Genomic DNA, 27,674 nt, shown 5'->3' with positions numbered 1-27,674 from the left:
GTTGATTTACAATGTTGTGCCAATCACTGCTCTACAGCAAAGTGACTTTGCATGAATCTTGAGGGGCTGGATGCTGGCTTGAGTAGCGTGATGGGAGCTGGGTGGATTTAACCATTATAGATTTCATAAAGTGCTTGAATCTTAAGCTGGGGTGTGAAGGCTTAGAAAGATACTGCACTAAAGCAATGAAGGCAGTGGGCCTATCAGAAGGAATGGATGTAAAGATGGACACGAACCAATTCTCAGGGCAGAGAAGGACAAGGTCTGAATGGGGGTTGAGAAATCCTGGATTTTGTCCCCAATCACCAAGCAGGAGACTCTGCAGCCTCCTCACTGGCAAATCAGATTGAAGGGAGCTCTAGTATTTTGTATGGCTCCAAAATCCGGGTTCAAATCCTCTAAAAATGTTGAGTGATTTTGAAAGCACACATATTTTCCTGGTTCCAGTAAGAGTCAAAACTAACCTCTCAGGATATGATAATGTTCAGATGAGGGTGATGAGCCAGGGTACAGAATGTAGAATCCACCCAGAAGGAATTTAGGAGCCATTTAAATCTGGGGAGCAGGAAAATCATACGGTCGATCATCTATGGTATTTGAAAATACTGGAAAACACATAATAAGAAGCAGCCATTCACTGATCCCGAGGTAGAGAGAGTCTAGACAAACTACAGCTGGGCAAGTGTCTTCTAAGTTTAGTTTTTCCTGTGCACTTAATCAGCATTCAGTTCAGTTCAGTTCAGTTCAGTCGCTCAGTCGTGTCCGACTCTCCGCGACCCCATGAATCACAGCACGCCAGGCCTCCCTGTCCATCACCAACTCCCGGAGTACACTCAAACTCATGTCCACAGAGTCGGTGATGCCATCCAGCCATCTCATTCTCCGTCGTCCCCTTCTCCTCCCGCCCCCAACCTTTCCCAGCATCAGAGTCTTTTCCAGTGAGTCAACTCGTCTCATGAGGTGGCCAAAGTATGATTAACAGAATCTCCTGTTCTGGGCTAGGTGGGCCTTGATTGAAATATCTCAGTATTTTCCCAGAAGAAATCAGACTCAAACTGTAAGTATCCAACCAGAAGTTTATTATGGAAGAATCACACATCTTAACTCCCCCTTGACCTTCACTCCGCTTCATTTTCATTACTTTTCAACCTGTGGGCAGGAAAGAGGGATGCAGCCAGACAAGAACGTTTAAGGAACAATTAAGCGATTCGTATGTTTCTATATAGTTCAGTAATGCTACTGCAAGGGAATACAAAACCAGGCACCAGGCTCTGGAAAGAGACTTTCGTCCAGTCTCATTTGGCCCCTCGGCGCTGCCGGAAATAACGGTCGTAGGCAGCATTGTATCCATACACCATGGCATAGCGTTCGCAAAGTTTGAAGTCATCACAAGCTTCCCGGTTGAGCTCGTATTGAGGCTTGTTGAGTTCTCGGATTCTAGAAAATGAGAAAAAAAAGAAGCTGAAATTGAGAGGCATAAAGAAAGTGGAGAAGTAAGAAAAAAAGAATACGAAAATATCGTGGCGAGATCCCATAGTGTTAGTGGCTCAGGTGTGTCTGACTCTTTGTGACCCCATGCACTGTAGCCAGCCAGGTTCCTCTGTCCATGGAATTTTCCAGTAAAGAATACTGGAGTGGGTAGCCATTCCCTTCTCCAGGGGATCTTCCTGACTCAGGAATCGAACTCAGGTCTCCTTCACTGCAGGTGGATTCTTTACAGTCTGAGCCACCAGGGATTCCCCCAAGATGAAGAGATATTTACAAAACAAGGAGGAAAGGTGAAAGAGGGGGAATTTCCTTTTCCAATAAAAATAGAAATTTTCTGTCTTTCCTCCTTTACCTCCTCCCTCCCTCTCCTTTCGGGGCCTTTCACAAAATAGTCCTCTAGAAATTCAGTTGTTTTTGTACGTTGTTTTTAATGTACATTCTTTGATTTTGGAATATACTTAGAAATGATATGTACAATGGAAAAAAAATCCATTTCTGCCTCCATTCAGATCTGGGAATATTGATCTCCCCCATCACGTGTCATCACCCACCTCTCTTGGGCTTTCACTCTCCATCTATGTTGTGGTGATATAAAGGTGTTAGCATTTCTCCTGTTGATGAAGGGATCTTAAAACAGAAAATAGGTGCAGTTTTAGGCAATCGGTCATTGATAATATTTCCATGAGTATTCTCTGACACAAATACATTTGAAAGCTCATTCATTTCTGCATTTTGTGTAACTATGAAAATTAGTTTCATAGTTTCATAACTATGAAGAGTAAAGGGGGAGATAAAGCAAATTTCATAAACTGCCTGATCCAAAGAAATTAATAACCGACATGTGGGTTACTAGAGACTTGGCACACAGGCTATAATAGACCTTGCTTGTTTATTTTGCTTTAGGTCATCATTTTGCCTTTCTCGATTTCGGTATTTCTAGTCAAGTGTGTTTTTTATTCTGTGAGGAGAAATCCTCTTTGTCCTGAGGTCTTAAAACATAATTTTAGATTTTCAGTAAATGAACGGTTTAAACATCATAAAGTAATAAACAAATTAAAGTTGAACATGATATTTGTTTCTCTACTCAGTCTTTATAAGTTGATATTCAATAGTGTCCAAGAGAATGCTGATGTCTGTGGTCTCCCAGCTGACTTGGCCTCCGAGCCTGTACTTTGTCATTTGTCACTGCTCCTCATTTTCCATCTGTGTGGTTGTTGTGGTGCCAACTTAAAATTTCCAAATGAGATTTTATGGTTGCTAAGTATGTCGAAAGTATACTTGCTATCTTAGAAATTTAAAAATTGCTCATCTGGTGATTTTTTTATAGTCACTGACTTTTTAAAATTTACTTTACTTTTCCAAAAGATACCCTCTTTTTCCTGTTATAGGTATTACCATTTTGTCTATTTAAGAATTAGGAGCTTCTTCAATACCTGAGATTCCAGTAAGGAACTCAAATATTTACTTACTGATTTCATAGGATTCCAGGCTTTCATGAGATTCTGGAATTGAAAAAAAAAGATGCATTTTATTGTTACTTTTCACAGACCACAGGAGTTTAAATATAGGAAAGGAAGGAAAGGGAAGAGTTAAAAAGATGGGAGGAGTATATTTAGCAGTGTAGTTATTACAGATTTCAGGCATTTAGGATTTATGAGCTGTTTCTCTAGCTCTGTTCTTTCTGGGATATGTCTACTCTTTAGTTTTTCTGGTGTTAAAGGAGCCAGCAGCCCTGGTTTAAGCTAAAATTTTCTAAGAACTATGAAGTCTTTAGGCTGGTAAAATAAGACAGTTTAAATGCTGCATGTAAATCTCCAGGGAGCCTTCCTTGATTTAATTTGGGACCTGAAATCAAGGAAGGAACATAGCGTTGAGGAGATAGGCAAGACTCTCCAGGCACGCTGGGCAGATGGCTTGGCTGGGCTTCTCCACAACAGGTTCCTAAGAGGTTCTGAAAGCCTCTTAAGAACCTGTGTTAAACTGACAGCCACAGAAACCACTGGCTTCAGCTGACATCTCACATTGGGCACGATGCCAGGTCAGAGAAAGAACTGAGACGATGCCGAAGGAAAAGATTTCTTCTTTCTCCCATTCTCCTAGGCAAAGCAGGTAAATTTGGCAATAAGAAACTCATAGTTGTAAACATATGAGTGTGCTTGAAAAGTTAGAAAGAAGGAGAAAAGCCAAATACTCTGATACAGAAAACTGGCATATAATTTCAAGACTAAGGAGCAAACTACAGATAGCTGTTCATATAATTGAGGCTCAAGAAAACCTAGAATATCCACATAATTGAACCATAAGACTGAATGACCTAAATCATGTTGCCTGAGATTTCTTTTCATTATTCGAACAGACACACATATGTTTAACAATACAGAGAACCAGGCAAAATTGGTCTTTTAACAATAGAAACTAAGAAAGGGATTTTTCTCTGAGATTCTTTAAATGTAAAACTTTATTTTTAAATTCATTCACTAAAAAAAAAATGTTAACTTCATGAGATTGTCCTGCTCCTAGAGGAGGCCATACATATCACTTCGAGTGAAAACTGGTTTTCTTAAAGGTTAGTGATTCAACAGATACCCTTAACCAATTGTAACCAAAGTCAAAATAAACATTCTTATTTGTTTAAATGAGAGCTTAGGGGATGGAGAGTTGATATCTTTTTCTTTTTTACCTGAAATAGCAAAGTTTCTAGCTATAGAGTGACTTACCATAGAAAGAATTTGTCTATTAAGTTACATACAAGAGTCCGGATATTGAAGAGGTAAAAAATACGATGAAAAAAAAAAAGGCTTGATGGAGCAGATCAGTGCTCAAAGGACTTGGGAAATGTCAAATCATGGTCCTCTAAGATTATAAGAGCAAAAGGGAAAGAAGAGAAGGAGGGAGAGGAAAAAACCCATGAAAACTGAAGTCAGTGGCAGAAAAGAAAAAAAACAGAGAGACAGCAGGAGAAAGTTCTCACCATAGCACAGAGCTGCCACAGCCAAGGCAGCCAGGACGGAGAGAAGGAGCAGGCTCTTCATGGCGTCTCCGGGCCACTCGCACCGTCTCCCGGAGCAGCAGTGCAGAGAGACAGCTACAGGCTGTTGGTGAAAGGCTGTGGGGTTTTTATAAGAATCCGAGCTGAAAGGGGTGGGACCAGGGGGAGGGGGCCAGAGAAGGTGGAGACTGGTTGGCATTCAATGAGCACTGGGACTTTTCCCAAATACTCATTCCTTCCAGATATTATCTACTCCGGGTGGGCAGTTTTCCCTCACTCCTGGACCTGACTTGTATGGCAGGAGACTGCCCTGGTACACAAGTTGTGGCTGCCCTATGTTTGGGTCAGACCTGGGCACAGGTCCACAGAGAAGGGAGTTGCCACAAACACGTGTTTGCCTTTCTAATTCCTTCTCTGGTCTGCCCTCCCTGGCCTTGACGTTGGGTCTTTCAGGTTTGGTCCATACACAGAGCCATAGTGTTCTCTTCACTCCCCTGATGGATGGATGAGAGGTTCTGGGGGAGAAAGGACTTCACTTTCTGTGCTTGTTCTAATTTAGAATTATTTTCCTCGTAGGGCTGAACTGTTAATCCTAACCACTTGGGTGTTCACCTGGTAATATATCCCTTTTGCAGTTTTTCCAAGTGCTCAGCAGGATGGGGATGGTCAAGGACCCCCTGGCTTCTGTTTCCTCCATTGGCTCAGCAGCAACTTGCCCATCCAGTTTTGTGACTTGAGTCCAGACTGGCACACTGATGCCTTCTTAGGTTGGCTATCACTCATCTCAAGTGCAGCAAGGATACCCACCTCACTTTGTCTGAAGGCATTGTCTTGATAATGAACTAATTCAATACACTTTTAGTGAGTGGCAGATGAGATGCAAGGTACCCTGCTAGGTGTTGTGGGGACCTAGAGACAAATAAGACAGTCCCTAAGGAGGTAAGAACCTCCTTATTATTCACTTTGCTCTTGAGCTGTCCTGTGTCTTCCAAGACAGATTTTCACAAACACACACCTTCACAAACATACACCTCCATCAGAATCAGAAGCTCTATTTCTCTATTTCTGATTGCAATCCTTCGATTGCAATTTGGTGTCTCTGGTTGTCTTGTAGACAAAGCTCTTTTATTTTTTTATCCTCTTGGACAGTCAGAAAACCTTTCCTATCAGATGTGTCCCTGTTGCCTGGGTACCCAAGAGTCTTCTCAACAGAAAAATAGACTTGTGTCACAGAATAGCAGATTGTGGAACAGTTAAAGTTGCAGAACCTCTAAATTGGGCTGGAAGAGCAAAAGGGGCTGAAATGGGGTGGGTGGGTATACTTTTCAATGAAGATTAATTTCTGGGAGCAATGATGAACAGCTAGACAGAGCCTCTTGCCTCGTTGTTTTTGTCTTATTGGGGTGGACTTCCCTGGTAGCTCAGATGGTAAGGAATCTGCCTACAATGCAGGAATCCTGGGTTTGATCCCTGGGTCAGGAAGATCCCCTGGAGAAGGGAATGGCTTCCTACTCCAGTGCCTGGAGAATCCCAAGGACAGAGGAGCCTGGTGGGCTACTGTCCACTGGGTGGCAAAAAGTCAGACACGACTGAGGGACTAACACTTTCACTTTTACAGATTCTCTCTTCTCCAGCTACAAACACGTGCTTTGTGATGTACACTAGCTCCATCTTTTTCTGGTCAATTCTAGCAATCCTCTCTATTCCCAAATGCAGAGGGCAGCCATGCTCTTGTCACCTTTCTGATCTCATAATTATTTATTTTTCCATTCTCTAAATCCAAAGTTGAAAATCTTACATTTCTTTTTCTAATTTAAAGAGAAATGATGACACTCAGTTGTGTCTGACTCTTTGCAACCCTGTGAACTGTAGCCTACTAGGCTCCTCTGTCCATGGGATTCTCCAGGCAAGAATACGGGAGTGGGTTGCCATTTCCTTCTCCAGGGGTTCTTCCCAACCCAGGGATCGAACCTAGGTCTCCCGCACTGCAGGCAGACGTTTTAACCTCTGAGCCACCAGGGAAGCCAAATTTAAGCTTCATCTTTTTTTCACAAGTCATTTTAAACACAGCCTCCACTGCGTTTCCTAAACATTTACACATCTCTCTTTATTGTCCTTTTTATTTTTATTTTTTAATAAAGGATTTATTATTTTCTTCTCAGGAAAAACAGGAAGTTAGGGAAACACATTACATTTTACGGCCCCATATTAGTTTGCAGTTGATCCTAACTCTTCCTGGCACAACTGTCAATAACATTAGCTGTTTTAACCAGAACCAAGGTCTTCACTCTCAATAGAACGTACACAGATGACACTGAAAGACTGCAGGTTTTCCTCTGAGAGTAGCATCAGACTTGTTTTGGTTTTTGTAAGGCTAACACTTCCTTTTGGAAACTGTCTCTTACAAGTCCCTCATCTTTCCTTTCACTGTTTCCATCTATGCTTGAGTTCTCCTATGCTCAATTTCATTTATGGAGGATTCGTAAGTGATTAGCATGCATGCATGTGTGAGAATTCAGAGCCCTTCTATTTCTTTCCTCCCTTATCATTTGGTCTTCCCTAGTGCCAATTGGCTATCTAAATTGTCTCAAAGACAATTCTGTATGTGTCAGCTCCAGTAGTGTATCCTTATAAAGAGGATTTGGACTAACTCAATGGAGCTTTTGTATTGGAAAAGGCCGAGACTGACTTATGAGAGAGAGAAAAAATGGAGGTAGAAAAAAAGTGAAGGGGGAGAAATGAGGAAGAGCTTTGTAGGTTTGGTTTTCTGGATGGGGGAGTTTAAGGAAGAGATTGAATTATAGCGAGAAAAGCTTTGAGACAGCTGTAGGATGTGAGACATGTTGAAAATAAGACATGAAAACAGATAAATCAAAATGGCTTTGGTTATGAATAGTATTTTTCAGATTGTAAAAGATTGAGAACTGGAAAAAAATATTAAAATTGTCTTTAATTAATGTTGGCTGCTAGTTTGCATTTTTAAAATTTGGATATCTTGTAAAGACTAGACCATGTGAAGTTTTAACTTACGTTTGGAGTTTTGAAATCCAATGAAAAACATTTATATAGTTGTTTCCCCCTAACTACTCAAGGGAAATATTTTTTAGTGAAGAGAATATTTGAGGACACTCCCAGAAGTGACAACCAAGCTCTGAGAGAGGCAGTGATAGGATTACCAGTTTTTACTTAGATTGTACAGGAATTTTCTCATGTGAGATTGTCAGTGTGGTATAATCCAGGCAACAGAAATACAAGATCTCCTATTCTACCTGTCTCAGGAGGAGAAGACAAGGATGGCCACACCTTTCAGAACCAGAAGTAGCCTCAAGGTTTTAGTCATCCATCCATCGATCCATCTCACAAATTTATTGAGCATTTATTTACTATGTGCCAACTCTAAGCTGGAAATACAGGGACAAAAAATGCAGATATGAACTCTGCTGTCATGAATAAAGTGTGTTTTTAGATCACAAATTTAATCAGTGACTCTTCTTATATGGACATTTGTTTAGATAGCTGATTGGCACTAGAGAAGACCAAGTGATATGCTTTCTCATTGGACTGACTTTTTTATGGACACTCAGGAGTGCCTTTGTTTGCAGAGCCTCATGAAAAACACTGAGGACAAGCTCAAAATTCAAGGAGAGAATCTGACTCGGGGGAAGGTTGGCAGAGCTGCCAGGAATTACTAGGGGAGAAGTTTCTCAGAAAAATTTGTGCTGGGACACATGCCAAAAGAGTTATCGCTTTTCTGTAGTATTTCTGTGACTAAAATAATGGTACAGTATTAAGGACTGATGCTAAACCTTCAATACTTTGGTCACCTGATGCAAAGAGCTGACTCATTGGAAAAGACCCTGGTGTTGGGAAAGATTGAGGGCAAAAGGAGAAGGGGGTGGAAGAGAATGAGTTGGTTAGACAGTATCACCGACTCGATGGATATAAATTTGAGCAAACTCTGGGAGACAGTGAAGGACAGGGAATCCTGGTGTGTGCAATCCACAGGGTCACAGAGAGTCAGACACGACTTAGCAACTGAACAACAACAAATAAAGTGAATATTTCTCCACCAATTCTACATCTTCCTCTTTCTCTTCTTTCTTACCCTTTCTCTAGGGTAGAGACTGCTACCTTTATTTCAGACTGCTAGGCATTTTGTCTTTTTTAGGAATTTTCCTGGCTCCCATCAGGTTTTTTTTTTTCCCCTGTCCCGTGAAATTCAGCTTTATTTACACAATGTTGGTTTTATGAGTTCATATTATTATTTTACTGGCAGCACTAAAACCTCACTCTTGCCAGTAAAGGGGAAAAGGCAAAGAAGAGAAGAGGAGGAAGCAACAACTCTGAAAATAAAAACAGGAATCACTTTCTAGGACGCCAAAAGGCAGTGAATTGAAAAACATCTAACCAATTTTATGAGACAATGCCGACCTCTTTGTTCTATTCCTTTAAGGGAAGCTCCTTGAATGGATTCTTCATCTCATTTTTTATGAATCCACATAGCTTTCTGTGAATCAAATTCCCCAGTCTTTTTCTTAATTTGTCTTGTAGCTGAACTAAGTGAAAATCAATCTTTGTCAAACTCAAGTATGGAAGGAGCATCTTGGAAACCTGGGCAGAAAATTCTGGGGAAAGGCAAAGAAAGCTGGATAAACTGAACTCCTGGCTAGGAATGGCTGTAATTTTTCTCTTTTTACTATATAGATGATTTCCTCTACCCTTTTCTTTTCTATTAAAAGTTTCATTTTAAAAAATGCAATAGCAGATATAAAAAATACAACTATCAAAGTAATATATCATACATCAAGTCTGCACTATATAGTAAGCACTGTGATGATCACTTTTGAGTCACTGTGTTTTTTACTTCTCATAATAATCCTACATACCAAACATAATTATTCACATATTATAAATGAGAAAATTAAGCTCAAAGAAGTTGCATATTTAAGCCAAGGCCATATAGCAATTAAGTGGCAAAGACGAGATTAAAAACACAGGGTTGTTTGACTTAAAAGAATATGATTGTAACCACTGATACAATCACACATTGTTCCCTAATGTTCTGATTCCTACTTAAATAATTCTGTGATTGTGTCTGCAAGGAACATTGAATTCCCAGTTTCAGAGCTAAAGATAAACTTAAACAAAGATATACATATTTAATATAATAATTTATTCAATGTCCTTTAAATTTTGACAATAGAAATCACAGATTTTCATAATTCCATATCATTGCAGATAGTTTAATGACATAAAGTCATAGAAAAGGGATGCATTCGGTATTGGAACCCAAGTCCCTCATTTCTCTATCCAGCACTCTGCATGCTAAATTGCCTGTCCAAACAAGCTCCAACTCAAAAAGTTGCTTCCCCAAACCTTTCAGCTTGCTTCAGGAATCACCAAGTCATCTAGTTTAGTATAAGAATACAGGCTCCACAGTGTCTACAAGGCTAATTTCTACAGTTACTTATACCAAACCAGATGACAGTCAGCAAACATGAATGTTCATAGGCTGGGATGAGACTTGGTGATTCCTGAAGCAAGCTGAAAGTTTTGGGGAAGCAATCTATTTGGTATAAGAATACAGGCTCCACGGTGTCTACAAAGGCAATTTCTACAGTTACTTAGACCCCAAGCAAAGCTGGAAATCTAGACTCAATTTACAAGATGCTCCTCTAACTCAAAGCAAAACATTTGTTCTGTGTCTCAAGTCTTGGCTAGAGATGAAGTTAGGGAAGGCTGGCTGCTTACTCATCAGACTCTGGCTGCTTCCTGTGGGAAAGGTGTGAAGTTAAAGTCTGGGGAACTTTTCTCATGGCACCACGACCTTAGCTGGAAGGGAAGGGACCCCATTAGATCTATTCTCCTCCCATCCCACCCTTTGCCACATCCTGTGTTCTCCTTTCATTATTCCAACTCACCAACATAAAAATAGTTCTTCCTATATTCAGAAAATTTACAACAGCAAGAAATAGAGCCAAGTAACTTGCAGGAACTGAAGAAGGTATTGGTGACTGGCAGAAATAGGAGGTTTGGAGATGGGGCTGGTAAAATGTGATATGAGAAGGATGAAATGGTGTCTCTATGGGTAAGATGAAAGCAGTGCTCAGTTGTGTTCAACTCTTGGAGACCCCATGGACTGCAACCCACAAAACTCCTCCCCCCCATGGAGTTTTTCAGGCAAGAATACTTTGAGTGGGTTGCCATTTTCTTCTCCAGGGGATCTTCCTGAACTAGGGATTGAACCTGCATCTCTGAGGTTGGCAGGCGGATTTCTTTATCACTACGCCACCTGGGAAGTCCAGGGTGAAAGCAAGACTGTTGTAAACATTTGTAAAAATGTGAAGGGAAGGGAAAGGATGATACCTTTGTTCACCAAATCACAACACCCAAGAACTTGAGAGTACAGTTTTAAATTACAAAAGGTAGTTTTAGGGACAATAAAACAATAGCTTTAAACAATAGTGAGTGATTCAAGAGAAATTTAATAAGCATAATAATGGTATCATTAGTAATAAGAGAAGTTAAAAATAGTTAGCCACTTTTAAAGTTGACCTGAAGAAATGAACATATCTTCTTTGAACTCCCTCAGTCAGAGATAGATTTCTGGATGGACCTTGAGTATAATCCAAAAGTACTTCATTTAAGTGGAAATGTAACTAATTCTTAAGGTGATTTTAACTTTAGGTAGTAAATCAAGTGGGCTTCCCTGGTGGTTCAGTGGTAGAGAGTCCATCTGCCAATGCAGGAGTCTGCGAGTTCAATCCCTGGAAGGAGTGATGATCCCTTGGCTTTACTCCACCTTGGTATTCCTTCTGTATCTTTGCTACTTCCTCAGAGAAACAATCTTCATATAAGCTAGACTGGGTTTTGAAGAAGGGTCCTGTAATAGGTAAATAATCCTACCGGTTGAGGCATGCTATTTTTGGAAATGACCTAAGTGTCCATCAACAGATGACTGGATAAAAGAAAGTGGTATCTAGACAATGGAAAGTTATTGTGTGATATTTGACAAGTCATTTAAGTTCCTGAAACTCATATTTCTCAGTGACACAGTTCAGTTCAGTTCAGTTCAGTCGCTCAGTTGTGTCCGACTCTTTGCGACCCCATGAATCACAGAACGCCAGGCCTCCCTGTCCGTCACCAACTCCCGGAGTTCACTAAAACGCATGTCCATCGAGTCGGTGATGCCATCCAGCCATCACATCCTCTGTCGTCCCTGTCTCCTCCCACCCCCAATCCTTCCCAGCATCAGACTCTTTTCCATTGAGTCATCTCTTCGCATGAGGTGGCCAAAGTATTGGAGTTTCAGCTTTAGCATCAGTCCTTCCAATGAACACCCAGGATTGATCTCCTTTATAATGGACTGGTTGGATCTCCTTGCAGTACAAGGGACTCTCAAGAGTCTTCTCCAACACCACAGTTCAAAAGCATCAATTCTTCAGCAATCAGCTTTCTTCACAGTCCAACCCTCACATCCATACATGACCACGGGAAAAACCATAGCCTTGACTAGACGGACCTTGGTTGGCAAAGTAACGTCTCTGCTTTTTAATATACTATCAAGGTTGGTCATAACTTTCCTTCCAAGGAGTAAGCGTCTTTTAATTTCATGGCTGCAATTAACATCCGCAGTGATTTTGGAGCCCCCCAAAATAAAGTCAGCCACTGTTTCCACTGTTTTTCCATTTATTTCCCATGAAGTGATGGGACCAGATGCCATGATCTTTGTTTTCTGAATGTTGAGCTTCAAGCCAACCCTTTCACTCTCCTCTTTCTCTTTCATCAGGAGGCTTTTGAGTTCCTCTTCACTTTCTGCCATAAGGGTAGTGTCATCTGCATATCTGAGGTTATTGATATTTCTCCCGGCAATCTTGATTCCAGCTTGTGCTTCTTCCAGCCCAGCATTCCTCATGATGTACTCTGCATATAAGTTAAATAAGCAGGGTGACAATATACAGCCTTGACGTACTCCTTTTCCTATTTGGAACCAGTCTGTTGTTCCATGTATAGTTCTGACTGTTGCTTCCTGACCTGCATACAGGTTTCTCAAGAGGCAGGTCAGGTGGTCTGGGATTCCCATCTCTTTCAGAATGTTCCACAGTTGATTGTGATCTACACAGTCAAAGGCTTTGGCATAGTCAATGAAGCAGAAATAGATGTTTTTCTGGAACTCTCTTGCTTTCTCCATGATCCAGCAGATGTTGGCAATTTGATCGCTGGTGCCTCTGCCTTTTCTAAAACTTGCTTGAACATCTGGAAGTTCACGGTTCACATATTGCTGAAGCCTGGCTTGGAGAATTTTGAGCATGACTTTAGTAGCGTGTGAGATGAGTGCAATTGTGTGGTAGTTTGAGCATTCTTTGGCATTGCCTTTCTTTGGGATTGGAATGAAGACTGACCTTTTCCAGTCCTGTGGCCACTGCTGAGTTTTCCAAATTTGCTGGCATATTGAGTGCAGCACTTTCACAGCATCATCTTTCAGGATTTGAAATAGCTCAACTGGAATTCCATCACCTCCACTAGCTTTGTTCGTGGTGATGCTTTCTAAGGCCCACTTGACTTCACATTCCAAGATGTCTGGCTCTAGGTCAGTGATCACATTATCGTGACTATCTTGGTCGTGAAGATCTTTTTTGTACAGTTCTTCTGTGTATTCCTGCCACCTCTTCTTAATATCTTCTGCTTCTGTTAGGTCCATACCATTTCTGTCCTTTATCGAGCCCATCTTTGCATGAAATGTTCCCTTGGAATCTCTAATTTTCTTGAAGAGGTCTCTTGTTTTTCCTATTCTGTTGTTTTCCTCTATTTCTTTGCATTGATCACTGAGGAAGACTTTCTTATCTCTCCTTGCTATTCTTTGGAACTCTGCATTCAGATGCTTATATCTTTCCTTTTCTCCTTTGCTTTTCGCCTCTCTTCTTTTCACAGCTATTTGTAAGGCCTCCTCAGACAGCCATTTCGCTCTTTTGCATTTCTTTTCCATGGGGATGGTCTTGGTCCCTGTCTCCTGTACACTGTCACGAACCTCCGTCCAGAGTTCATCAGGCACTCTATCAATCAGATCTATTCCCTTAAATCTATTTCTCACTTCCACTGTATAATCATAAGGGATTTGATTGAGGTCATATCTGAATGGTGTAGTGGTTTTCCCTACTTTCTTCAATTTCAGTCTGAATTTGGCAATAAGGAGTTCATGATCTGAGCCACAGTCAGCTCCTGGTCTTGTTTTCACTAACTGTATACAGCTTCTCCATCTTTGGCTGCAAAGAATATAATCAATCTGATTTCGGTGTTGACCATCTGGTGATGTCCATGTGTAGAGTCTTCTCTTGTGTTGTTGGAAGAGGGTGTTTGCTATGACCAGTGCGTTCACTTGACAAAACTCTATTAGCCTTTGCCCTGCTTCATTCCGTGCTCCAAGGCCAAATTTGCCTGTTACTCCAGGTGTTTGTTGACTTCCTACTTTTGCATTCCAGTCCCCTAGAATGAAAAGGACATCTTTTTTGGGTGTTAGTTCTAAAAGGTCTTGTAGGTCTTCATAGAACCGATTAACTTCGGCTTCTTCAGCATTACTGGTTGGGGCATAGGCCTGGATTACTGTAATATTGAATGGTTTGCCTTGGAAACGAACAGAAATCATCCTGTCGTTTTTAAGATTGCATCCAAGTACTGCATTTCGGACTCTTTTGTTGACCATGATGGCTACTCCATTTCTTCTAAGGGATTCCTGCCCACAGTAGTAGATATAATGGTCATCCGAGTTAAATTCACCCATTCCAGTCCATTTTAATTCACTGATTCCTAGAATGTCGATGTTCACTCTTGCCATCTCCTGTTTGACCACTTCCAATTTGCTTTGATTCATGGACATAACATTCCAGGTTCCTATGCAATATTGCTCTTTACAGCACCGGACCTTGCTTCTATCACTGGTCACATCCACAACTGGGTATTGGTTTTGCTTTTGCTCCATCCCTTCATTCCTTCTAGAGTTAGTTCTCCACTGAGCTCCAGTAGCATACTGGGCACCTACCGGCCTGGGGAATTCCTCATTCAGTATCCTATCATTTCGCCCTTTGTTACTGTTCATGGGGTTCTCAAGGCAAGTATACTGAAGTGGTTTGCCATTCCCTTCTCCAGTGGACCACATTCGGCTGTGGTCCATGTGATCAGATCGGCTAGTTTCCTGTGATTATGATTTCAGTGTGTCTGCCCTCTGATGCAGACGCGACGCGAGAGACGCCGGCCCCGGCGGCGCAGACGCGACGCGAGAGACGCCGGCCCCGGTGCAACAAACCAGGCAAAGAGGTGCGGCCGTGAGGAGCTACCCCACGCCTGAGGCCAAGGCCAAGGCCGAGAGGAGCTACCCCACGTCCAACAGGCGGTGGCTGCGCGGGCACAGGAGGGCCGAGAGGAGCTACTCCGCGTTCAAGGTCAGGAGGGGCGGCTTTGAGGAGATACCCCTCGTCCAAGGTAAGGTACAGCGGCTGCACTTTGCTGGAGCGGCTGTGAAGAGATTTTCCACGACCAAGGTAAGAGAAACCCAAATAAGATGGTGACACAGTTAGGGGATATAAAACTTGACTAATGGGACTGTTGATTGGATTAAATAAGATAACACATGCAGAGTTTTCTCCAATAAAACTTGACTAATGGGACTGTTGATTGGATTAAATAAGATAACACATGCAGAGTTTTCTCCAATAAAACTTGACTAATGGGACTGTTGATTGGATTAAATAAGATAACACATGCAGAGTTTTCTCCACTAATGACTGAATGTAATGCCATCGAGAGGACTTCCCTGGTGGCTCAGGTGGTAAAGCGTCTACCTACAATGTGGGAGACCTGGGTTCGATCCCTGGGTCTTAAGATCCTCTGGAGAAGGAAATGGCAACTCACTCCAGTACTCTTGCTTGGAAAATCCCATGGACGGAGGAGCATGGTAGGCTATAGTTCATGGGGTCGCAAAGAGTCAGACACGACTGAGCAACTTTACTTCAATGCCATCGAGAACACACAAACACACACACAATGTTATTTTAAAAGAGATTCGCTTAACTCTGTTGGTTTAGTGTTCAACCATATTTTTGGTTTGGTTTGGACATATATTTTGGTTTTCCCCCAATGGTCAAGGAATAGATCAAAACAGAGGAGAGAAGGTGAAAAGTGGGAGCAGTTGAATCAGCAAGGTTTCATCCAATGAGAACCAAATTGGAAGCTGGAAGGGCTCAGTTTACTTCCAACATTGCTGCAAAATGCCTGTGTGACTTTTGAACAAAACATTTAATTCTCTTTCTAAACATGAGTTGGAATAGACTGCTATAATTGTGTGCTTCTAAATTATTTCGTCATTGGAATAGGTAAACAAGATAGAGAAATAATTATATAATCCAGGGTTTGAAGGAACACTGTGTTCTTAGTGCTGTTTTGCAAGTGTTTCTTCCAGGGCTGATGGGTATTTGGGTGTCCACCCTGGGCTTGAAAACCACTAGCAAGATGCTTTGCAAAATCTTCATCCAAATCACTTCTTCTCAGTCAGCCCTCTCATTTCCCAGTGTTGTCAGATAATTTCATTTATTCAAGCTGGACTTTTATATGCTTCGAAATCCTTGGGACAAAAAAAAAAAAAAGGCAATCTTTTTAGACAGGGTTTGGTCAGTAGAGAAAAATCTCATGGCAGAGTTCTAAAGCTCTGCAATTCCTCTCCTTTGTCTCATCATCTAGTCACTGCAAACCTTGGAAACAGGATGAGATTCAGAAAAAGTTGAAAGAAGACGGGAATGAAAAATTTCCGGGTTGATAGTAGAGAGAGCTTAATGCAGAGCATGTATTTGCTGATCAAGCTAAAAAGTGAACAGGCTGTGAAATAAGAGATTGTTTTCACATCTGATTGCTCTCTGATAGAACTGTGATGGAAAATACTGTTGTGAAGTGTGGGTTGATATGACCTGTGGAAATTTAATTCAGCCTGCTTGTTGCTGTTCTCTTAAACAGTCCTATAGCCAGTGTTTGTCTGAATCTTGGAGTCATCATCCTCGACTGTGATTCTTCCAATTTATCATTCTCCCTGTTTCCTGTCTTTTTTGTAATCCTAGATTATTTCATTTCTTTCCACTCTGAAATTTTAAAAGACGTTTTTATTCTGTTGAGGAGAATGAAAGGATTTTTCACTTGAATGCTTTCTTTGGCTTTTCGTAGGAGATAAATGAGTTGGAGTAATGGGATCAAAAGGAAGAGGAGAGAAACTGAAGGGAACAAGATGTAATGTAAATTTTGGTTTTGTTTTGCTTTGAGAGAGCAACAGAAGGGCAGGTGAAATAGATATGGGCTGTGGTGTAGGATGTGTAAGGAGGAGAGTCCAGCGTGAACTCTTGTTTGTCTTGCTCTCCCATCAGACCGTGAGGTTTTTGAGGTTGGCCACTGCCTGGAAAATTCCACGGACAGTGGAACCTGGTAGGCTACAGTCCATGGGGTCGCAAAGAGTCGGACATGACTGAGAGACTTCACTTTCACTGGAAATATATATGTGTGTGTATTTTCTTTGTTTGTTTGTTTTTGTTTGGCTGTGCTTTGCACCATGCAGGATCTTAGTTCCCATACCAGGGTTTGAACCTGTGCCCTCTGCAATGGAAGCATGCAGTCTTAACTACTGGACCACCAGGGAAGTTCCTAGCCAGTGGATATTATTCATCTTTCAAACCTCCAACAACTGTCTGGTGTTTGAATTGAGCCAATATCCTTCTTATCTAGGTCTGGTGACCTAGTAGATAGACAGTGGAAAAGAGCATGTGTTTGGAGTTAGCAAGATTGAATTTGAATTCTTTTCTCTCACTGAGTGATCTGCTGTTTGTTTAATTCTCATTTTCTTTATCTGAAAGAATGGGGATGCTGATGGAGAATAGCTTATAGAGCTGGGTGTGCAGGTGTGTCCTCAGTTGCTTAGTCGTGTCTGACTCTTCTGTGATCCCATTGATTGTAGCCCACCAGGCTCCTCTGTCCATGGCATTCTCCAGGCAAGAATACTGGAGTGGGTTGCCATTTCCTTCTCCATGGGATCTTCCTGACCTGGGGATCAAACTTGTATCTCCTGCCTCTCCTGCATGTGCAGGCAGATTCCTTACCACTGAGCCACCTGGGAAGCCCCTTATAGAGCTGTAATGATGACTAAGGCACAGTGCTGGCATTTATTTTTACTCTTGCTATGTGACTCTGGCTAAGTCATTTCCTCATTGTAGCATGTGAGGGATGATAATCGCTACATAAATTGCAGAGATTTAATCAGAGAATCCTTGTAGATTACCCAGTGTCGGCAACACAGTACCTGCTCATTAAATACTAGTTTCCATTCTTATATTCCCAGTTGTCTGTTCCACTCTTTTCCTTTGCTTTTTCACCTGCACGTGACCAGTCCTTCAGCCACACTGAGTAACTTGTTCGAAGATGGTCCACAGTGTTTGCCATCACATCTTTTGCTCATTGTATCATCTTTTTTTCTGCATTCCCGTCTCTGTCTATAGCAACCCTGGGCACGTTTTAAGGCCTAATCTCAAATACCACTTGCTTCGTGATGTATTACATAAGTAAGCTTCCCAACTGGGTTATTTCTCCTTCCTTCAAACACTCCCTTAGCATTCTGTTTTCTTTCTTTTTGGAACAGAGAAAGGCCATGCAAGGACGAGTGGTTCATGCCTTACAAAACCCTGAACTCTTGTTTTATTTCTTTACCAGTGCATACCTTCTTCCTTTCTTAAATTATAGGTTTTTTGTTCTCTGTATTTGTCAGAAACCTGCTCCCCAAAGATTGATAGTACAGTCACCATTCTACTCATGCACCAATCCAGACACATTTATCCACCAGACTCCAACTGATTATCTAGGAAATCTTCATCTCTAGAAAGACTGGATTAAATTCTTTTGTTGAATTCACATATTGAGTTAAATGCCTTTAATGTGTCCTCATAGTAACCCTAGGATACCCTTTCATAAATCACACCTGATTTCATTGCAAAATATTGGAACTGTTTACATGAGTGAATCCTACACTGAATTTTAAGCTCCTCAAAGGGAAATCAGGACTTGTATTCTATTCGTCTTTGTAGCCCTAGTCCCATATACATTGTCTTACTTGCTAACCTTGTGCAGTGTCTGAAATCATAAGAACTCAGTGAAGTTACCCTTAACAATCCACTCCAGCAGTCTCATAACACACACAGAATATTCCTGTCCGTTGGTTGAAGCACAAATTTAATTCCGTGAAAACAGAAAATTGCTATACTTTGAAAAACTAAATATGTATGCTCAAAAAAGGGAAAAATATTATTTCATTCATATTTTTTCTACATTTGGCTCATATGGCAACCCAACTATTAAATTAGCTAATTATCTGCTTTATGAAGTAGAAATATTCCTGAAAAACTTCCAGATGATAACATTGTAAAATTAAGTTATGGTGTAAATACATGAAAAAAGTATCCTCTCTCTTCAAAGAAAATCACTTGAATAGCAAGAATGCTTCTGGAAGAGCAAAACAAGAAATGCTCCCTTTACCATGTGTGGGATGTGAATTTTTCCCTTATATATTTTTCTTTACATTTAGATATACATTGATCAAACCTGTATATCTCAGTTGAGGTCATGTAAAGAAACTGACTCTATGTATAGCAGCCGACGTTGCAGATAATAGATAAAAGAATTTCAATGGACTGAAAACAAGAACATATGAAAGATGGCCAGATCATGTTTTTCATTAAGTTGATTAATTTTTATTTATTAAATAATATTTCACTTCTTTCTTTTCATTTTTCTGGTTAACCCAAGCAAGCCTTTCATCTATACCAGCTATCTTTAAAAAAGCAGTTTTTTCAAAAGGAAAAATATGAATGTCTTATCTATAATATAAACAAAGTTAATTCTTGAAAAAGAGACTGCAAGTCTATTCAAAAGCGTCTTGAAGCTTGCTCTGTACATGCAAGTTTTTTTTTTTTTTTTTGCATTCACTGAACATTTGCTGAATAGCTGAAGGGAAGAAAATTTTGTTCCATTTTCCTTTTCCCAGAAGTTGTGCTGTATTTCTTGGAATGAATTTCAATCCTTTCTTTCCATCTTCAGATAATGATGACATATGAACTTTCTCACAAAGTCAGCAGCCAGAGCTAGAGGATTTGTGGGGATTCACGTTTTGAAGCCAAAAAGTCTTGGGAATGAGAAAGAACTTGAATACAGATATTGGCTGTTCTCTATACTGTGGACTCTCTAGAAAAGATGGGCTTAAATACTTAGTATTTTGGTGCTGGAAGTAAATCAAGTGGACAATGGTGCAAAAGTAAAAATGTGGAGGACAATTTTGACCTTGGCTAGTGTGGCAAGTTGAACTTGGATTTCTCAGCTGAACATTTGGTCTTCATATTATGCTTTGTACCTAAACTCACCCCTTCATGGGCCAGGCACAGTTCCTCTGGTTGGCTGAGGTTTTTCCTGTGTGTGCTCAAAGATAAATAAAACAACCAACTCACTGCTCCTCTTGCCAATGTGTCTTTCTGTTGCACGAAAAGAAAACCACCATATGGGCTGCCATGGATAGATTTGGCAAGGCTGGCTTGTAGGGATAACTTCCATGTGGTGTAAGATTAGAATTAATTATTCAAACAAAAACAGTTAAAGACCCCTCAGGCATTTTAAGTGTTCTGAAAGAAAAAAAAAAAAAGATCAAGAAAGGAAAAGATACTGAAACATTTCAGAGCCTATCTAAATAAATTTATACAGGCCCTGGCATATAGCATATTATTTAAACTATCTAGGACTTAAATAATACTTTAAGGAAAAAATGTTCACTACTGGCGTACACCAAAATTGATTAAAAAAATAGAATATATACATACAAAAGAGGCAATTCTTAGTACTCTTCAAAGAGGATCAGTAAATAAAAGGTACGCAAACAACCAAGCAAGTCTACAATAAAAATTCACGCATGCATATAAATACAAGAGTCTAAAATATTATCTAGATAAAGAGAATACAGTTTATCTTTATAAAGTTCTTATGGAGAAAGCGACACTTGAAGTTGTCAATTGACTTGTCCAAAAAGATACCATAAGCTTGGATGCCTTGGATTTCACCTGACTTCAAACAGTTCTCTGTGTGCATGTTTATATGTGACTGTATATATCATTGGTATTGGATTGTATATTATTTTTATATTAGATTATAGGTATCTAATGAGTGAAGATCATGTATTCTAATATTCATAATATCTGTGTTCTAATGTAGTACATAAATCATTGCCTGGCAAATGATAAACACTTAAAAATTTTTTGCTGAATAAAATTTGTAAAAACAAGTCAACATATTACTGACAAGGCAATTTCTAAGCACAATAATGATAATCCATTCATTTGCTAATTTTTCTACTATCACTTTTAAGCTACTTACTTTATTCTGGATACTGTGTTAATTGGAACTCATATCAGTCTCAAAAAAATTATAGTCTGTAGATGGCTAGGATGATATATAAACAAATAATTGTAAGTACCATGATAAATCTTTCATCAGTTATATAAAAAGCATTGTACTGTAGTCTAGTCTTACTAAGTGGTAATTCTAGTTAATGTAAATGGGCCAAACTCACCAATTAACATACAGATTATGGCTTCCTTGGTGGCTTAGATAGTAAAGAACCGCCTGCAGATGCAGGAGATGTGGGTTCAGTCCCTGGGTCAGGAAAATCCCCTGGAGAAGGGAAGGGCAACCTAGTCTGGTATTCTTGCCTGGAGAATCCCATGGATAGAGGAGCCTGTCAGGCTATGGTCCATAGGGTCGCAAAGAGCTGGACTTGACTGGAGCGACTTAGCATGCATGCGTGAGTTAAACGTATAAAGGAGGTGATAAGAACAGGAAGAGAAAGAGTCTTAAACAGGCTCAAGGAATGATAACTACGTAAATTGTAAAGTGGAATTAGGCATTGTGTCTTTCCAAAGCACAAGATCTTAAGTGTACTCACCATACACATACACACATACCATACACACACACACATATGTAAAGGTAGCTTTGTGACGTGATAACTGAGCTAATTAACTTGACTATAGTAATTGTTTCACACATTGCCATACCTTAAAAAATCACAGTGTACAATCTAAATAGATACAATTTTTGTCAGTTATACCTCAATAAAACCAAAACACACAAGACAAGGCTGGGGAATTAGGCAGAACCATGTGAAAATGCCAAAGGTCAAACTTTTAAAAATCTTTTTTTTAAAAAAATATTTATTTATTTGACTGCACTGGGTCTTAGTTGCAACATGCATATCTTTAGTTGCGGCGTGTGGGATCTAGTTCTCTGACCAGGGATTGAACCCGGGTACCCTTCATTGGGAGCATGGAGTCTTCACCACTGGACCACCAGGGAAGTCCCATAACTTCTTTGAACCTTAAAGGTATTTGAAAGCCCCTGAAAAACTTTAAGAAAGAAAAGAGTGGTATAATTAAATTGTGTTTTAAAAAACGAGTCTGGCTGCAGTGAAGAGAATAGATTAGAAAGAGGTAAGAGTTTATGCATGGAGATCAGTTTAGGGGGTCAGTGTAGTAGCTCAGGTACAGAGTGATCGGAGCTTAAACCAAGATAATGTTGAAATGGAACAAAGGAAGAGGGATATGAAAGTCATTTAGAAGGTAACATTGAACCAATGAATGTAGAGATAAAGGTGTGTTGTCAAAGATGGCGGCCCTTGTTTCTGGTTTGCACAAGTTGGTGCTAATTGAGAGTAGTTCATAGCTTGTGGGAGAAATGAAAATGAATACATATAGTGAGTTGAAGTACTTTCAGGATATCTAGTTAGAAATATAGAGTAGGTGGTTGGGGTTCAGGGTCTCATCTGAAGTGGAAATACAAATTTGAGAGTCATCAGCTCATGCAAATAAAGTGGCTACATTTATTTTTTTAAATAAATGAAAATACTCTTTTTCCTAAATGGTTTCCCACCTGTCTTCCTCCACAGAATAGATGGCTTTGTACTCAGGGATGATGAAGGGGATGAATGAGTCCTTAGGAGTAAGTGACTGTCATTTCCTTTTGCTTACTATTTTTCAACTCTTTCACCAGTAACTATAATAAACCAAATAATAATAGTAGTAGTAATAAAATCAAACAATATATTGCACAATCTCAACAAAATTAAGTTATATATAGTGAATTTAAACCACTTAAGTCCATTGGAATGATTTGTTCAGAGTAGGCGATCAATACATATTTGCTGCTTGACCAAGTCACACGAAAAGTATTACTAAATCACTTTATAATGATGGCTTATAATTTAGTTTGTTATAAGAACCATAACGATGGCCATAAATACTTTTATGTATTTGAGAAGACAAGAGAAAGCCCTTCCAAATCTGGAGAGGCCGACATTGGCTACCATAGTTCAGTGACCCAGCTTAACCTCAGACCCAAAGTTTCAGGCTGTCACTTAGCCTTTGGTGGGCTTTGGGCCTTCACACCTAATATAATTTGGCAAACACAAGGTGTTTTATAAGACAGGCGATGTGGAAAGAACTCTGTAATTTTGCCAATGTTTTTAACCACTCACCTTCCCAAATACTGCCTCAGTCAAATTAATTTACAAAGGTCTTGTATTTTCCATGTCTTTTTCCATTCTCTCTCTAGGGACCAAGGAATTGGCATGAACCCTAGCTTTAGTAGCCCCATGGGATCAGGCTGAATAGTTAGTTGTCTGGAAGGACCAGAAAAAGACACTATTTAAGAGGCAAGTTCAAGTTCAAGGAAAGCAAGTCAAGCATAAATCCAGAGGGACAATATATTATACACTGGGGCCTAGGGTAGAGTTTGGGGCTATAGACAGGAAATGTGGCAAGAAATCTAGAGATCAGTGATAGGTCTCCTAGCCAAATGCTAGGATACAAAAATATGGAAGAAATTCCGAATGTAGTTGTGAAGACCTTTGAAAATTAATAAATAATTAATAAAATAAAAAATAAAACAAGGGTGTCAGGGGTTTCTTTTATCGGGGTTGGACAATGGGGGCATTTAAAAGTTCAGGATTATCACAGACACCTGAGTCCTTTTGCACTACACTCTTCCTTTCTTTTGGAATGTTTCCCTTTCCCTTTGCTTACTTAAATCCTTTCTATTTTCTGCACGCCAATTCAAGTCCTATATCTTGTGTAAATGTTGATATAATATTTAATAGGCCTGAGAACTAGTGTGGGAAAATCTATTTCTTAATGAAAATGCCAAGTCACTGTAGCATGTTTGTTTTAGGAAGTAAATTTTGCCATCTTTGGTGTGTCTTAAAGTATTGTGTCCTCTTTTCTCCAGAACTTTCAGCAAATTTTTCTCTTTTCTTTTTTAACCATTAAAATTTTATTTATTTATGTATTTATTTTTGGCTGTGCTGGGTCTTTGTTGCTGTGCACAGGCTTTCTCTCATTGAGGTGAATGGGGGCTACTCTCTAGGTGTGGTATGTGGGCTTCTCCTTGCAGTGGCTTCTCTTGTTGCAAAGCAGAGAACTCATGTGGCATGGGCTCAATAGTTGTGGCGCACTGGCTTAGTTGCCCTGTGGCACATGGGATCTTCCCTGGGCGAATGATCAAACTTGTGTTCCCTGCATTGGCAGGTGAATTCTTACCACTGGATCACCAGGGAAACCCCTCTCTTCTTTTTCTTTGGAAAAAATTTCTATTTTCAGGGAATAATTACTGAGGATGTTTTAGCACATTAAATTTAATGTGTCATATACTTCTTGAGGGTTTCCTAGGTGGTGCTCAGTTCAGTTCAGTTGCTCATTCATGTCTGACTCTTTGCAACCCCATGAACCACAGCACGCCAGGCCTCCCTGTCTATCACCCATTCCTGGAGTCTACCCAAACTCATGTCCATTGAGTCGGTGATGCCATCCAACCAGCTCATCTTCTGTTGTCCCCTTCTCCTCCTGCCTTCAATCTTTTCCAGCATTAGGGTCTTTTCAAATGAGTCAGCTCTTTGCATCAGGTGGCCAAAGTATTGGACTTTCAGCTTCAACATCAGTTCTTCCAATGAACATTCAGGACTTATCTTCTTTAGGAGGGACTGGTTGGGTCTCCTTGCAGTCCAAGGGACTCTCAAGAGTCTCCTCCAACACCACAGTTCAAAAGCAAGTCTTCGGTGCTCAGCTTTCTTTATAGTCCAACTCTCACCTCCATACATGACCACTGGAAAAACCATAGCCTTGACTAGACAGACCTTTGTTGACAAAGTAATGTCTCTGCTTTTTAATATGCTATCTAGGTTGGTCATAACTTTTCTTCCAAGGAGTAAGTGTCTTTTAATTTTATAGCTGCAGTCACCATCTGCAGTGATTTTGGAGCCCCTAAAAATAAAGTCTGACACTGTTTCCACTGTTTCCCCATCTATTTTCCATGAAGTGATGGGACCGGATGCCATGATCTTTGTTTTCTGAATGTTCGGCTTCAAGCCAACCTTTTCACTCTCCTCTTTCACTTTCATCAAGAGGCTCTTTAGTTCCTCTTCACTTTCTGCCATAAAGGTGGTGTCATCTGCATATCTGAGGTTATTGATATTTCTCCCGGCAATCTTGATTCCAGCTTGTGCTTCTGCCAGCCCAGCGTTTCTTATGATGTACTCTGCATAGAAGTTAAATAAGCAGGGTGACAATATACAGCCTTGACGTACTTCTTTTCCTATTTGGAACCAGTCTGTTGTTCCATGTCCAGTTCTAACTGTTGCTTCCTGACCTGCATACAGGTTTCTCAAGAGGCAGGTCAGGTGACCTGGTATTCCCATCTCTGTCAGAATTGTCCACAGTTTATTGTGATCCATACAGTCAAAGACTTTGGCATAGTCAATTAAGCAGAAATAGATGTTTTTCTGGTACTCTCTTGCTTTTTCCATGATCCAGCAGATGTTGGCAACTTGACCTCTGGTTCCTCTGCCTTTTCTAAAACCATCTTGAACATCTGGAAGTTCATGGTTCATCTATTGCTGAATTCTGGCTTGGAGAATTTTGAGCATTACTTGACTAGCATGTGAGACGCTAGTGGTAAAGAAATTGCTGCCAATGTAGGAGACATGGTTTCAATTCCTGGGTTGGGAAGATCCCCTGGAGGAGGGTGTGGCAACCCACTCAAGTATACTTGCCTGGAGAATTCTATGGACAGAGGAGCTGGTGGGCTACAGTTTATGGGGTCACATGGACTCTGACACAACTGAAGCAACTTAGCACACAACACCTAATACTTGTTGCAGGTTAGGAATCATGTTTTACTTATATTGCTTTATATACTTTTGAATAATAATGATATATATTATTCATGAAGTTGCAAACATATTCCAGATATTTCACCTTTATTATTTTTAATTTTCATAAAAACCATTCCAGATATGGATATTATTCCCATTTTGGGTTTAGGAAGGTTGTGCTTAGTCACTCAGTCATGTCCAACTCTTTGCTACCCCATGGACTGTAGTCAGACTACTCTGTACTTGGAATTCTCTAGGAATGAATACTGGAGTGGGTTGCCATACCCTCCTCCAGGGGATCTTCCCTACCCAGGGATTGAACCCAGGTCTCCTGCATTGCAGGTGGATTCTTTACCACCTGAGCCACCAGGGAAGCCCTTAGAAAGTTTAACTTGCTCAAAGATTGAACCAGTAGATGCTGGGGTCGAGATCAGAACTCTTCTCTACACTAGGCTGTCCTGGAACACTTGTTGACTTGATTGATTTGAATTGTTGATTACATAATTTATGTTCCCTATCTCCTAGAGTTTCTGTGACCATCTCCAGAGCAGTCTAAACAGGAGCCAATGAGAGAGAGAGAAGGAGAAAAAGAGAGAGATCCCCTCTATTTCTTCTCCTTTGGTTTTTGTCTTTTTAAAAAAATTCCTTTTCTACTCTTTGTCCTTTTATTTGCTCATGAACACACTCATTTATTTTTTAAAAATTAATTTTCTTGCATATTGATCCTTCTTACCACCTCCCTGATACAATTTTCTATCAGTAAATGGCTGGTCTAATCTAAAATGTTTGCAAAAGCTCTTTAGATAATGAGCTAAATTTTAAAAAGTTAATTTGTTTAGCAGGGGATTGGTAATTTCTATGGCCTTCCAAGGGGGAGGGAAATATACATACAGTTTCTTAAAGGAGAAAACCAATAGATTCCAGCAAAGGTATTCTTGGAGGCAGCGAAGCTAATTTTCTAAACCAAATAGATAAACTCTGTGGAGTCTCTTGATTTGTCCAGATCTGGTCCTGAGGTTTACGGCTCTACTTACTGTGCTCCAGCCCTGTGTTCAAGACCCTTCTATATGCCCAGATAGCTCTGAGTCTTTTGATGGTCATGGTCATGTGCTAATACATTATCAGAGCATCATAGATGAGATGGTGGAAAGAAACTATTGAAAACAGGTTTGGAGGTATTTCCCAGAGATCAAAGCTATGTACTGTGCCCTCAGTATGTGCTATATGCTTTGTAAAGATATATATATATAAAATATATATATATAATGACATATATATTGTGATATATATTATGGTGTATAATATATATCATTTAAACATATAATATATAATAAATTAATAATGGCAATAAGAGGAACGAGATCCAAGGAAAGCTCCAGAGAGACCCATTTGAGTGGAACACTTGATGATTGATGAGGGGCTGCCAACAAAGAAAGGTGGGGGTGGGCATTTCTAGGTAAAATGAACAGTTAATACCTTAGTACAAACCAGGCAAAGGAAAAACAAAGAAAGTTTGTGAAGTGTGTGACATCTGCCCATTTTTGAGTATTTCTCAAGTAGAATAACAGATATTTTCTCTGTGCTAAGTCATTTACTTGTGCTATTTCATTTAATCTTCACCTAGGAAGTTAGCACCGAAGAACTGATGCTTTTGAACTGTGGTGTTGGAGAAGACTCTTGAGAGTCCCTTGGACTGCAAGGAGATCCAACCAGTCCATCCTAAAGGAAGTCAGTCCTGAATATTCATTAGAAGGACTGATGCTGAAGCTGAAACTCCAATGTTTTGGCCACCTGATGCAAAGAACTGACTCACTGGAAAAGACCCTGATGCTGAGAAAGATTGAAGGTGGAAGGAGAAGGGGATGACAGAGGATGAGCTGGTTGGATGGCATCACTGACTCAATGGACATGAGTTTGAGTAAACTCTGGGAGTTGGTG

General features: G+C 40.2%; 1 protein-coding gene across 1 annotated transcript; it reads right to left on the bottom strand.

Annotated features, from left to right (window-relative positions):
* Window positions 1–1,056: 1,056 nt before the first annotated feature.
* Window positions 1,057–4,614, bottom strand: MGP (matrix Gla protein). The gene is made up of 4 exons (XM_055394182.2): window positions 4,460–4,614; window positions 2,958–2,990; window positions 2,040–2,115; window positions 1,057–1,437 (listed from the first exon to the last, which is right to left on the bottom strand). The coding sequence occupies exons 1-4, from the start codon at window positions 4,518–4,520 to the stop codon at window positions 1,296–1,298; spliced, it is 312 nt and encodes a 103-aa protein (XP_055250157.2). The 5' UTR covers window positions 4,521–4,614; the 3' UTR covers window positions 1,057–1,295.
* Between the last annotated feature and the right edge of the window lie 23,060 nt (window positions 4,615–27,674).

Source organism: Moschus berezovskii, chromosome 6 (assembly GCF_049115385.1).
Source record: "Moschus berezovskii isolate FMDL1 chromosome 6, NW_MosBer_1.0, whole genome shotgun sequence".
Lineage (NCBI taxonomy): Eukaryota > Metazoa > Chordata > Mammalia > Artiodactyla > Moschidae > Moschus > Moschus berezovskii.
This window is presented reverse-complemented; position numbering and strand designations above follow the sequence as displayed.